This window comes from Pristiophorus japonicus, unplaced genomic scaffold (genome assembly GCF_044704955.1).
Source record: "Pristiophorus japonicus isolate sPriJap1 unplaced genomic scaffold, sPriJap1.hap1 HAP1_SCAFFOLD_254, whole genome shotgun sequence".
Classification (NCBI taxonomy): domain Eukaryota; kingdom Metazoa; phylum Chordata; class Chondrichthyes; family Pristiophoridae; genus Pristiophorus; species Pristiophorus japonicus.
In genome coordinates, this window is record NW_027252274.1 from 273055 (window position 1) to 287662 (window position 14608).

The 14608-nt window shown below is 47.5% G+C and overlaps 1 protein-coding gene across 2 annotated transcripts; it reads left to right on the top strand.

Annotated features, from left to right (window-relative positions):
• Positions 1-454: 454 nt before the first annotated feature.
• LOC139247074 (zinc finger protein 239-like) lies at positions 455-14370 on the top strand. Of its 2 annotated transcripts, XM_070871490.1 has the most exons (4): positions 455-888; positions 3532-3586; positions 3714-3802; positions 13638-14370. In XM_070871490.1, the coding sequence occupies exon 4, from the start codon at positions 13745-13747 to the stop codon at positions 14192-14194; it is 450 nt and encodes a 149-aa protein (XP_070727591.1). In that variant the 5' UTR covers positions 455-888; positions 3532-3586; positions 3714-3802; positions 13638-13744; the 3' UTR covers positions 14195-14370. The 2 variants fall into 2 exon arrangements, with proteins under 2 accessions (XP_070727591.1, XP_070727590.1); XM_070871489.1 differs by lacking the exon at positions 3532-3586.
• The last annotated feature ends 238 nt before the right edge of the window (positions 14371-14608 follow it).

Consider the following 14608-nt stretch of genomic DNA (forward strand, 5'->3'; position numbering starts at 1 on the left):
GAGTGTAAAGTGAGACACGCCGGTTCAGTCTGAGACATCCACAAGCCGGATACTCAAATGAAACAAGTTTGGGATTTGATGTGGGAAAAGATGAATTACGTGAGAAGTGAAATAATCTAGAGTAAGAAAAATCCCAGAATGGAAGGGAAGGGAACATTAATGAGTCTATTTTTATGGAGAAATCCAATATTGGACACAGGGTGTTTGAAACAATCCTGAGACAGAACATTACTGTCCAGCTCAGGGACAGGGTTATACAGAGCAGCAGGAACAATGACTGAGGGCCAGAATGAACATGTTCAGTGCCCAATGGGGGCCCAGTAAATCCTGTCCCAGTCACTGAGGTGGTCTTGGGTATTTACCCAGCATTCGCCGCGATGGAGAATGTGCCGCGCCCAGACTACAGGGGCCCAGTGCGCAGGCGCGAGACCTGGCGGTATTTGGAGCATGCGCGGTGCGTGTAATGGCGGAGCGGCTGTGGTGAAATGTGTTCCGCCAAACAGCTCCTACTCCGCGGGGCGGAGGGGAGTAAAGGACCAGCGGGGAGCCGGGGAGGCTTCAGAAACACCTGGTGCCCGCCGGAAGCCCGGAATAACAACCGGAATATCGGCGGCTGCAGCCTCGAGGCTTTCTCCCGGTCACAGGCCCAGGGTAACGGCGGCCATCTTTGTACAGGAAGGCAGGGTCAGTCTTTCGCCATCTTGGTTCAGTGAGCAGCACAGCGCATGCGCGGCCATCTTGGTAAAGTAAGAGCTGAGTTATTTTATTCTCACACCTCGGATTTCTCTCATTGTTCTGATCTCCAAAGTGTATCGTCCCAACCTTCTCAACCTGTCCTCATCAGGGAACCCCCTCCTCGCCGGAATCAACCTCTGAACAGCCTCCAGTGTAAGTATATCCTTCCTTAAACACACAGTATTCCAGGTGTGGTCCCACCAATACCCTGTACACTTGGAGCAGGACTTCTCTGCTTAAACACACAGTATTCCAGGTGTGGTCCCACCAATACCCTGTACACTTGGAGCAGGACTTCTCTGCTTAAACACACAGTGTTCCAGGTGTGGTCCCACCAATACCCTGTACACTTGGAGCAGGACTTCTCTGCTTAAACACACAGTGTTCCAGGTGTGGTGCCACCAATACCCTGTACACTTGGAGCAGGACTTCTCTGCTTAAACACACAGTATTCCAGGTGTGGTCCCACCAATACCCTGTACACTTGGAGCAGGACTTCTCTGCTTAAACACACAGTATTCCAGGTGTGGTCCCACCAATACCCTGTACACTTGGAGCAGGACTTCTCTGCTTAAACACACAGTATTCCAGGTGTGGTGCCACCAATACCCTGTACACTTGGAGCAGGACTTCTCTGCTTTTTATTCTATCCCCCTGACAATAAAGGCCAACATTACATTTACCTTCCTGACTACTTCCTGAACCTGCATACTAACTTTTTGTGTTTTATGCACAAACACCCTCAGGTCTCTCTGTCCTGTAGCACTTTGCAATTTTTCTCCATTTAAATTATAATTTGCTTTTCTATTATTTCTGCCAAAGTGGATAACCTCACATTTTCCCATATTATACTCCATGTGACAAATTTTTGCCCACTCATTTACCCTGTCTATATCCCTTTGCAAATTTTTTTTGTCCTCAATTTGCTTTCCCACCTATCTTTGTATCATCAGCAAACTTGGCTACATTACACTTGGTTCTTTTATCCAAGTCATTCATATAGATTTTAAATAGTTGAGGACCTAGCACCGATTCCTGCGGCACCCCACTGGTTACCATTTGCCAACCAGAAAAAGACCCATTTATCCCGACTCTCTGTTTTCTGTTAGTTAACCAATCCTCTATCCATGCTAATATACTGCCCCCAACCCAGTGAGCTTTTATCTTGTGCAGTAATCTCTTATGTGGCACCTTATCAAATGCCTTCTGGAAATCCAAATACACCACATCCACTGGTTCCGCCTTATCCATCCTACTCATTACATCCTCAAAGAACTCCAGCAAATTTGTCAAACATGATTTCCCTTTCATGAAGCCATACTGACTCTGCTTGATTGAATCAAGCTTTTCCAAATGTCCCACTACTGCTTCCTTAATAATGGTCTCCAGCATTTTCCCAATGACAGATGTTAGGCTAACTGGTCTATAGTTTCCTGCTTTTTGTCTGCCTCCTTTTTTAAATATAGGCGTTACATTTTCGGTTTTCCAATCTGTTGGGACTGCCCCAGAATCCAGGGAATTTTGGTAGATTACAACTAATGTGTCCACTATCTCTGCAGCCACTTCTCTTAAGATCCTACGATGTAAACCATCAGGGCAAGGTGACTTGTCTGCCTTTAGTCCCATTATTTTACTGAGTACTACTTCATTATGAATTGTTATTGTATTAAGTTCTTCCCTCACGAAAGCCCCTTGATTATACACTTCGGTATTACTCTCAGTGATCGAGTGTTTTACTCTAATTAAACTGATCTCGGACAGTTCCTGTCAGATATTAACTCCTGCACGGTCCCAGCAAACACTCCCACTCCCTCATCCCTCCGATGTTGCTGCTGGATTGCTTTGTGAAGACGGGCTAATGGAGAGAAACACCCTGCACGGAATGATCCCAAATTGATCATCTCCAAGGGACAAGGCTTGCAGCTTTAATCATTCTCTGTCCTTTCCCCCCAGGCCCAGTTCCTTTGCTCAAATTCTGATAAAAGTAAATTGGGAAAAGTGCACTTTGAATTTTACAGATTGAATTATTGCAGAGAGCTGCGCATGCGTGGTTCAGCCCCACCCCCTGTGTCATTCCCAGTGAGCAGAAGAGCACATGTGCCCTCCCCTCCCCCAGCCCTGCCTGTGATCGCCATTCACTCAGTGAGCGGAAGAAGATGGTTTAAAACAGCCGGGAATGGTGACACAGTGACCCCGGGGTAAGGCAGCGAGCAGCAGCCTCCTTACAGCAGCTCAGCGCTTTGGGAGTGTGTCCGCAGATGGGCTCAGAGATCGGCATTGAGTCCGGGGGGAGTTCAGGGGGAGTCGGGGGCTGTGTGTAAGGGGCAGCGTGGACCAAGAATCAGTGTCAGTGCGTGGTGTGAGTGGGGGAAGGGAGAGGCCATTCTCGGGCTGTGTGTGGACAGTGTGTGTCCAGGGTAAGGGAGACAGAATGGGCAGAATCTGCTGTTTACAACCTGCTGCTTTCTCTCTCCAAACCAGGAGTGAACGTTCCTGGTTTAGTTCCCTCGGGGGCTGTGTCTAAGGGCAGAGTGGATCAGGAACTAGTTCCGGAACAAGATGTGAGTGGGGGAAGGGAGAGGCTATTCTCGGGCTGTGTATGGACAGTGTAAGGTAACAGAGAAAGTAAATCACCTCGCTCTTTCCAATCATTGCTGCTTTCTTTCTCCAAATCAGCAGTGAATGTTCCTGATTCAGTTCCAATCTCACTGTGTCTGTTATTCTTGGGCAGTGAGCAGTGGAAACACAGCCTGACAGTGAGAATGTGAGGAGTTTCACAAAGTGCATCTATTGCAGGCACCAGGAGAGGAGTGTGGGAGAAGATATTTTAAAGACGGGTTATATTGTTTCGGTGAGTTGAGTTTTCCAGAACCGTGTTGCTGATGATCGAGAGATACATTGTCACTCCCTCAGATACATCATATTGTCCCCGCATCCATATCTTAGAACTAATAATGTTCTCGTATTATTATTCTCAGAACAAAATTCTTCAACCAGCCAGAACAAATGTGATCATTCCTCCACCCAGAATACAAGGAACAGTGCAGGCAGCTCCTTCTCACACACAGTAAGTAGATTATCACTCACAGAGCACAGAGTCCCAGAACTGGCCTCAATCCTATTGTCACAGGCAGCAGAAGCTGTCAGTCCCACAGTGATCCGAAGTGGCAGAGTTATATTGTGAATCTTACAGCCACATGGAGCAGTGTAATCACATGCTGTTTCACCATTGAAACAGATCACACTGACAGTACATTAAACACCAACACTCATTTGCCAGAAACTGGCAGGTGGAGAATAAAAGACAATCATCTATCAGAAAAAATGTTAAACAGGTAGTATAAACCACACTCGCATATCAGAAGCTGATGGGTACAGAGCAAAAGCCATATTCATGTTTCAGAATCTGACGGATTCAGTATTTAAACCCCCCGAACATACCAGAAGATGACTGGTGCAGAATAAACCCCACATTCCCGTACCACAGACTGACAGATACAGTATACAACACACACCCACATATATGAAAGTGACAGTAACAGAATAAAATCCCCACTTACATACCAGAGAGTGACAGGTAAAGTGTAAATCCCATGTGCACATATCGGAAAACTGAAAGGCAGTAAGTAAAATTGTTACTTACATCGCAGGAACTGATAGGGGCAGAGTAAAACCCACACCCACACATCTGAACAATGACATGGAGAACGCAAAATCTTCACTCACACATCAGAGAAATACAGGTAAAAATTAACATTGATTCTCACGTTCACATACCAGAGACTGGAAAATACAGAGGAAATTCTACACTCACATAGCAGGAAATGACAGGTACAGTCTAAAACACACAATCAAGTAGCAGGAACAAATAGGTACAGTCCAACATAGAAGAAACTGAGAAGCACAGATTGAACCTCAACATACACCAAAATCTGACAGTTACAGAAAAATACACACACTCACATATCAGAGACTGAGAGATACAGTATAAAACCCACACTCACATATCAGAGACTGAGAGATACAGTATAAAACCCATACTCACATATCAGAGACTGAGAGATACAGTATAAAACCCACACTCACATATCAGAGACTGAGAGATATGGTATAAAACCCATACTCACATATCAGAGACTGAGAGATACAGTATAAAACCCATACTCACATATCAGAGACTGAGAGATACAGTATAAAACCCACACTCACATATCAGAGACTGAGAGATACAGTATAAAACCCATACTCACATATCAGAGACTGAGAGATATGGTATAAAACACATACTCACATATCAGAGACTGAGAGATATAGTATAAAACCCATACTCACATATCATAGACTGAGAGATACAGTATAAAACCCACACTCACATATCAGAGACTGAGAGATACAGTATAAAACCCACACTCACATCAGAGACTGAGAGATACAGTATAAAACCCATACTCACATATCAGAGACTGAGAGATACAGTATAAAACCCACACTCACATATCAGAGACTGAGAGATACAGTATAAAACCCATACTCACATATCAGAGACTGAGAGATACAGTATAAAACCCACACTCACATATCTGAGACTGAGTGATACAGTATAAAACCCATACTCACATATCAGAGGCTGAGAGATACAGTATATACCCATACTCACATATCAGAGACTGAGAGATACGGTATAAAACCCACACTCACATATCAGAGACTGAGAGATACAGTATAAAACCCATACTCACATATCAGAGGCTGAGAGATACAGTATAAAACCCATACTCATATATCAGAGACTGAGAGATACAGTATAAAACCCACACTCACATATCAGAGACTGAGAGATACAGTATAAAACCCATACTCACATATCAGAGGCTGACATATTACAATCCATATTCCCATAACATAAATTGACAGACAGTGACATGCCCAGACTCACGAGCCAGTAATTGACAGGTACAGGGTAAAGATCTCTCTTTCATTACAGAAACTGACAGGTACAAAGGAAAGTCCACTCACAATTAAACAGAAACTGGCAGTTATAGAGTAAGGCCCACAATCAAATATCAGAACTTGACAGATACAGCATAAAACCCAGACTCCCATAACAGAAATGGAGATACAGAGAAAGGCCCACACTCACATAGCAGCGATAGATAGATACAGAGTAAAACTCAGACTCATTTACCAGAGACCGACAGATTCAGCAGAAAACTCACCTCCATAACAAAAATTGATAGAGTATTTGTTTTATTTTCTAACTATCAGGAATTGGGGGTGCAGAGTAAAACAATACTAACATACTGGAGAATGCCGGGTATGGAGTAGAGCTCACATTCACATAACAGAGATGGACAGATACAGCACAGAACACACTCACACACCAGGAATGGAAAGATACATAGAAACATAGAAAATAGGTGCAGGAGCAGGCCATTCGGCCCTTCGAGCCTGCATTGCAATTCAGTATGATCATGGCTGATCATGCAACTTCAGTACCCCACTCCCGCTTTCTCTCCCTATCCCTTGATCCCCTTAGCCGTAAAGACCACATCTAACGCCCTCTTGAATATATCCAACGAACTGGACTCCACAACTTTCTGTGGTAGAGAATTGCACAGGTTTACCACTCTCTGGGTGAAAAAGTTTCTCCTCATTTCAGTCCGATAAGGCTTATCCCTTATCCTTAGATTGTGACCCCAGGTTCTGGACTTCCCCAACATTGGGAACATTCTTCCTGCATCTAACCTGTCCACTCCCGTCATAATGTTACATGTTTCTATGAGATCCCCTCTCATTCTTCTAAATTCCAGTGAGTATAAGCCTAGCTGATCCAGTCTTTCTTCATATGTCAGTCCTGCCATCACAGGAATCAGTCTGGTGAACCTTCGCTGCACTCCCTCAATAGCAAGCACGTCCTTGCTCAGATTAAGAGACCAAAACTGCACAGAATACTCAAGGTGTGGTCTCACCAAGGCCCTATACAATTGCAGTACGACCTCCCTGCTCCTATACTCAAATCCTCTCGCTATGAATGCCAGCATGCTATTTGCTTTCTTTACTGCCTACCGTACCTGCATGCCTACCTTCAGTGACTGATGTACCATGACACCCAGGTCTCTTTGCACCTCCCACTTTACTAACCTGTCACCATTCAGATAATAATCTGCCTTCCTGTTTTTGCCACCAAAGTGAATAACCTCACATTTATACACACTATACTGCATCTGCCATGCATTTGTCCACTCACCTAACCTATCCAAGTCACCCTGCAGCCTCTTAGCATCCTCCTCGCAGCTCACACTGCCATCCAGCTTTGTGTCATCTGCAAACTTGGAGATATTACACTCAATTCCTTCACCTAAATCATTGATGTATATTACAAATAGCTGGGATCCCAGCACTGAACCTTGCGGCACCCCACTAGTCACTGCCTGCCATTCTGAAAAGGACCTGTTTATTCCCACACTTTGCTTCCTGGCTGCCAACCGGTTCTCCCCCAATACTATGGGCCCAAGACTCCACACGATAAAAAACGGTCACCCCTCCAAGCTGGGCGCCCGTTTTTCGCGCCTAAAACGGCGCCGGAAAAAAACTCGTGATTCTGGAGAGCCCTGCAGCTCCTTGTCTGCTTGGCGCGGCGCCCAGGGGGGCGGAGCCTACACTCGCACCGATTTTGTAAGTGGGAGGGGGCGGGTACGATTTAAATTATTTTTTTTCCTGCCGGCAACGCTGCGCGTGCGCGTTGGAGCGTTCGCGCATGCTCAGTGTGAAGGAAACATTGGCACTCGGCCATTTTTGTAGTTCTTTGTAGCTGTTTAGTTTTTGAACATTGTTTAATAAAACCACATTGCCATCAGCACTGAGAAGGCTGCAGGAAGCCTCAGAAAGTTGAGGCAGCCGTTTCCCGACAACATCCCTCTTTTGCCGTCGGGAAATGGCTCCTCAATTTTTGTGGCTTCCTGCAGCCTTCTGTCTCCTTTCCTCCCTCCCGCCATCTGGAATGGCTTTGTCCCCCCCCCTGCGTTCAGTCGCTCGGTTCACTCCCTCCCTCCCTCCCTCCCGCCATCTGGAATGGCTTTGTCCCCCCCCCCCTGCGTTCAGTCGCTCGGTTTACTCCCGCCCGCCCACCTTCGGGAACGGCTGCCTCATTTTGTGAGGCTTGCTGCAGCATTCTCCCTGGCTGAAGAACTTTCACACAGATAGGAAGATGCTTTATTTAATCTCTTCTTTGCTTATAAACGTTTATTCAGGTTGGATTTATTTGTATAATATTTGTATAAAAACAATAAGGATTGATTGTAGAATTTAATGACTTCCCTCCCCCCACACCTCGTTCTGGACGCATAATTTGAAATCTGCGCCTGATTTTTTAATGTGTAGAACAGGTTTTTTCAGTTCTACAAAAATCTTCACTTGCTCCATTCTGAATTAGTTTGGAGTACGTTTTCACTGTGGAAACTTTCAAATCAGGCGTCAGTGGCCGGACACGCCCCCTTTTGAAGAAAAAATTCTGTTCCAAAGTGGAACTGTTCTACCTGACTAGAACTGCAGAAAAAAAAATGTGGACATTAATTTTGCACACTAATCTCTTGTGTGGGATCTTGTCAAAAGCCTTTTGAAATTCCAAATACACCACATCCACTGGTTCTCCCTTGTCCACTCTACTAGTTACATCCTCAAAAACCTCTAGAAGATTTGTCAAGCATGATTTCCCTTTCATAAATCCATGCTGACTTGGACCGATCCTGTCACTGCTTTCCAAATGCTCTGCTATTACATCTTTAATAATTCATTCCAGCATTTTCCCCACCACTGATGTCAGGCCAACTGGTCTATAATTCCCTGTTTTCTCTCTCCCTCCTTTTTTAAAAAGTGGGGTTACATTAGCTACCCTCCAATCCATAGGTACTGATCCAGAGTCCATGGAATTCTGGAAAATGATCACCAATGCATCTACTCTTTCTAGGGCCACTTTTTTAACTACTCTGGGATGCAGACTATCAGGCCCTGGGGATTTATTGGACTTCAGTCCCATCAGTTTCCCTCCAACCATTTCCTGACTAATAAGGATTTCCCTCAGTTCCTCCTTCCCGCTATACCCTCGGTCCCCTAGTATTTTTGGGAGGTTATTCGTGTCTTCCTCAGTGAAGACAGAACCAAAGTATTTGTTCAATTGGTCTGCCATTTCCTTGTTCCCCATTATGAATTCACCTGATTCTGACTGCAAGGGGCCGACATTAGACTTCACTAATCTTTTTCTCTTCACATATCTATAAAAGCTTTTGCAGTCAGTTTTTTATGATCCCTGCAAGCTTACTCTCATATTCTATTTTCCCCCTCCTAATTACACCCTTAGTCCTCCTCTGCTGAATTCTAAATTTCTCCAGTCCTCAGGTTTGCTGCTTTGTCAGACCAATTTATATGCCTCTTCCTAGGATTTAACACTGTCGCTAATTTGCCTTGTGAGCCACGGTTGAGCCACCGTTCCTGTTCTATTTTTCCGCCAGACAGGGATGTACAATAGTTGTAATTCAACCATGTGATCTTTAAATGTCTGCCATTGCCTATCCACCGTCAACCCTTTAAGTATCATTCGCTAGTTTATCCTATCCAAATCACGTCTCATACCATCGAAGTTTCCTTTAAGTTCAGGACCCTAGTCTCTGAGTTAACTGTGTCGCTCTCCAGCTTAATGAAGAATTCTACCATATTATGGTCACTCTTCCCCAAGGAGCCACGCATGACCAGATTGCTAATTAATCCTCTCTCGTTACACAAGACCCAGTCTAGGATGGCCAGCTCTCCAGTTGGTTCCTCGACATATTGGTTTAGAAAACCATCCCTTATACACTCCAGAAAATCCTCCTCCACAGTATTGCTACAAGTTTGGTTAGCCCAATCAATATGCAGGTTGTCACCCATGATAACTGCTCTACCCTTATTGCACGCGTCCCTAATTTCCTGTTTGATGCCATCCCCAACCTCCCTACTACTGTTTAGTGGTCTGTACACAACCCCAACTAACGTTTTCTGCACTTTGGTGTTTCGCAGCTCTACCCATATAGATTCCACATTATCCCAGCCAATGTCCTTCCTTACTATTGCATTAACCTCCTCTTTAACCATTAACACTACCCCACCTCCTTTTCCTTTCTGGCTATCCTTCCTGAATATTGAATACCCCTGGATGTTATGTTCCCAGCCTTGGTTACCCTGGAGCCATGTCTCAGTAATCCCAATTACATCATATCCGTTAACAGATATCTGTGCAGTTAATTCATCCACCTTATTACAATGCTTCTCGCTTTGAGACTCAGAGCCTTCAGGCTTGTTTTTTTTAAACACTCTTTGTCCTTTTAGAATTATGTTGTAATGTGGCCCTTTTTGATACAGAATTAAACCCACAGGCAATTACCAGAAATTGACAGGTACTGGATAAAATCCACGCTCTCGTATCAGAAACTAACATACAGAGTAAAATCCTCATCCACATACCAGAGATGGACAGATAGAGTCAAATCCACACTCCCATACCAGACACCCACTATATAAGAAAATAAGAACATAAGAAATAGGAGCAGGAGTGGGCCATATTGTCCCTCGAGCCTGCTCCACCGTTTAAAACGATCATGGCTGATCCGATCATGGACTCAGGTCCACTTCCCTGCCCGTTCCCCAGAACCCTGTATTCCTTTATCGGTTAAGACACTGTCTATCTCTGTCTTAAATATATTCAATGTCCCAGCTTCCACAGCTCTCTGAGGCAGCGAATTCCACAGGTTTATAACCCTCTGTGAAGAAATTCCTCCTCACCTCAGTTTTAAATTGGGTGTCCCTTATTCTAATATTATGCCCCCTAGTTCTAGTCTCCCCCGATCAGTGAAAACATCCTCTCTGCTACCACCTTCTCAAGCCCCCTCATTATCTTATATGTTTTGATAAATCACCTCTCATTCATTCTTCTGAATTCCAATGAGTAGAGGCCCAACCTCCTCAACCTTTTCTCATAAGTCAACCCCCTCATCTCAACCAAGTGAACCTTCTCTCAACTTCCTCCAAAGCAAGTGTATCCTTTCATAAATATGGAAACCAAAACTGCACGCAGTATTCCAGGTGTGGCCTCACCAATACCCTGTATAACTGTAGCAAGACTTCCCTGCTCTTATACTCCAACCCCTTTGCAAAAAAGGCCAAGATTGCATTGGCCTTCCTGATCACTTGCTGCACCTGCATACTAAGCTTTTGTGTTTCATGCACAAGTACCCCCAAGTCCCTCAGTACTGCAGCACTTTGCAATCTTTCTCCATTCAAATAATAACTTGTTCTTTGATTTTTTTCTGCCACAGTGCATCACTTCACACTTTCCAACATTACACTCCATCTGCCAAATTTTTGCCACTCACTTAGCCTGTCTATGTCCTTTTGCAGATTACGTGTGTCCTCCTCACACATTGCTTTTCCTCCCATCTTTGTATTGCCAGCAAACTTGGCTACGTTACACTCGGTCCCTTATTCCAAGTCGTTAATATAGATTGTAAATAGTTGGGGTCCCAACACTGATCCCTGCGGCACCCCACTAGTTACTGATTGCCAACCGGAAAATGAACCATATTTCCTGACTCTCTGTTTTCTGTTAGTTAGCCAATCCTCTATCCATGCTAATATATTACCCCCAGCCCCGTGAACTTTTATCTTGTACAGTAACCTTTTATGTGGAAGCTTGTCAAATGCCTTCTGGGAGTCCAAATACACCACACCCACTTTATCCACCCTGTTCATTACATGCTCAAAGAATTAACTTCCCCTTCATAAATCCATGCTGACTGCCTGACCGAATTATGCTTTTCCAAATGGCGTGCTAATACTTCTTTAAGAATGAACTCTTCAACATTTTCCCAACCACAGATGTTAGGCTAACTGGTCTTTAATTTCCTGCTTTTTGTCTGCCTCCTTTTTAACCGGGTGCAGCTCTCAGTCCCCGGGCAACACCGAGTGCGGCTCTCGGTCCCCGGGTAACACCGAGTGTGGCTCTCGGTCCCCGGGTAACACCGAGTGTGGCTCTCGGTCCCCGGGCAACACCGAGTGTGACTCTCAGTCCCCGGGCAACACCGAGTGTGGCTCTCGGTCCCCGGGCAACACCGAGTGCGGCTCTCAGTCCCCGGGCAACACCGAGTGTGGCTCTCGGTCCCCGGGCAATGCCAAGTGTGGCTCTCAATCACCGGGCAACACCGAGTGTGGCTCTCGGTCCCCGGGCAACACCGAGTGCGGCTCTCAGTCCCCGGGCAACACCGAGTGTGGCTCTCAGTCCCCGGACAACACCGAGTGTGGCTCTCAGTCCCCGGGCAACACCGAGTGTGGCTCTCGGTCCCCGGGCAACACCGAGTGTGGCTCTCAGTCCCCGGGCAACACCAAGTGTGGCTCTCAGTCCCCGGGCAACACCGAGTGTGGCTCTCGGTCCCCGGGCAACACCGAGTGTGGCTCTCAGTCCCCGGGCAACACCGAGTGTGGCTCTCAGTCCCCGGGCAACACCGAGTGCGGCTCTCAGTCCCCGGGCAACACAAACACCGAGTGTGGCTCTCAGTCCCCGGGCAACACCGAGTGTGGCTCTCAGTCCCCGGGCATCACCGAGTGCGACTCTCAGGCCCCGGGCAACACCGAGTGTGGCTCTCGGTCCCCGGGCAACACCGAGTGTGACTCTCAGTCCCCGGGCAACACCGAGTGTGGCTCTCAGTCCCCGGGCAACACCGAGTGTGGCTCTCACTCCCCGGGCAACACCGAGTGCGGCTCTCAGTCCCCGGGCCACACCGAGTGTGGCTCTCAGTCCCCGGGCCACACCGAGTGCGGCTCTCAGTCCCCGGGCCACACCGAGCGCGGCTCACGGGCCCCGGGCAACACCGAGTGTGGCTCTCGGTCCCCGGGCAACACCGAGTGCGGCTCTCAGTCCCCGGGCAACACCGAGTGTGGCTCTCAGTCCCCGGGCAACACCGAGTGTGGCTCTCACTCCCCGGGCAACACCAAGTGCGGCTCTCAGTCCCCGGGCCACACCGAGTGTGGCTCTCAGTCCCCGGGCCACACCGAGTGTGGCTCTCAGTCCCCGGGCAACACCGAGTGTGGCTCTCAGTCCCCGGGCAACACCGAGTGTGGCTCTCAGTCCCCGGGCCACACCGAGCGCGGCTCACGGGCCCCGGGCAACACCGAGCGCGGCTCACGGGCTCTGGGCAACACCGAGCGCGGCTCATGGGCCCTGGGCAACACCGAATGCGGCTCTCAGTCCCCGGACAACACCGAGTGTGGCTCTCAGTCCCCGGGCAACACCGAGTGTGGCTCTCAGTCCCCGGACAACACCGAGTGTGGCTCTCGGTCCCCGGACAACACCGAGTGTGGCTCTCGGTCCCTGGGCAATGCCAAGCGCGGCTCCCGGACCCCGAGTCAGAGCCACCGGGCCCGGCCCCAGCAACCCCGGGGGCAGCACCTCCCCCACACCAGGCAAACAACAACTTACATTTATACAGCAGGCCCAGCAATTCCCAGCCGCTCTGTATCAGGTGGGCGCTGGATGTGGAAGTCACTCACTGGCCTCCTGTGTGGGTCTGTTTGTCACATCAGTTTGAGCTGGATGGAGAGCGGGAGAAGCTGCTGGGTTTCACCCCCAGTACTTCTGGGCCCAGTGGGAACAACAATTTCCCATGTGGGCCTGTCGAGGGAGGTGGGTTCCCCTCCCTGAAGGACAGCAGTGACCCAGATGTGTTTTGACGACAATCCGGCAGCTTTCATGGTCACTTTTTTCTAGTGCCGGCCCCACAAATGACCAGATTCATTAAGCTCAATTTCACAACCTGCCTTTGTGGTTTTGTGGGTTCTCTCTCACACTCACTTTTTCCTGTTTGAAATTCACTTTCCAGGGTGTTAAAAGGGGAGGATTTGTAGACTGGAAGCTCAAACCAAACATCACCTCAAGATCTGACAGTCACTCGGTACATCGGGACTGGAATATCATCAGCTTTTGACCATGGAAGCAGAAGGCACCGTTCACAGTGGGGAGAAACGGTACACGTGCTCTGTGTGTGGACAAGGCTTCAGCCAATCATCCAACCTGGAGAGACACAAGTGCAGTCACACTGGGGAGAAACCGTGTAAATGTGGGGATTGTGGGAAACGATTCAACTACCCGTCCCAGCTGGAAACACATCGGCGAGTTCACACTGGGGAGAGACCGTTCACCTGCTCCGACTGTGGGAAGAGATTCACTCGGTCATCCGACCTGCTGAGACATCAACGAGTTCACACTGGGGAGAGGGAATTCACCTGCTCCGACTGTGGGAAGGGATTCACTACATCATCCCACCTGCTGACACACCAGCGAGTTCACACTGGGGAGAGGCCATTCACCTGCTCCGAGTGTGGGAAGGGATTCAATACATCATCCAGCCTGCTGAGACACCAGCGAGTTCACAAGTGACCGCAGGGGTTGGATTCTGTTGTTATTGCTGCTGGTAATCACATCCTGGACTAAATTGTGTTAATTCTGATAGTTGGGGTTTATAAATCCTGTAACGCTGATGGTAATAACTCCTGTAACTGGAAAGAGGTATAATATTTGGGACACAGACATATAAATTAGTTTTGCTTTCAACACATTGCTGTGGATTTTTGTCTTTCCCACCTGAGGGTTTAGCATCACATGGCTGGAGCTGAGAAAGGACAATCTGTGGGGAGGATCTTACAGGGGGAACAGAACTTCAGCCTGGACACAGTCCTTCAGGGCCACACAGAGATCACCTCATTCTTCTGAACTCCAATGTGTATAGGCCCAACCAAATCAACCTATCTTCATAAGTCAATCCGCTCATCTCCGGAATCAACTCTGGAATCT

Bases quoted from the DNA above. Each gene is read 5' to 3' on its own strand.
- LOC139247074 (XM_070871490.1), top strand. From the start codon at position 13,745: ATGGAAGCAGAAGGCACCGTTCACAGTGGGGAGAAACGGTACACGTGC.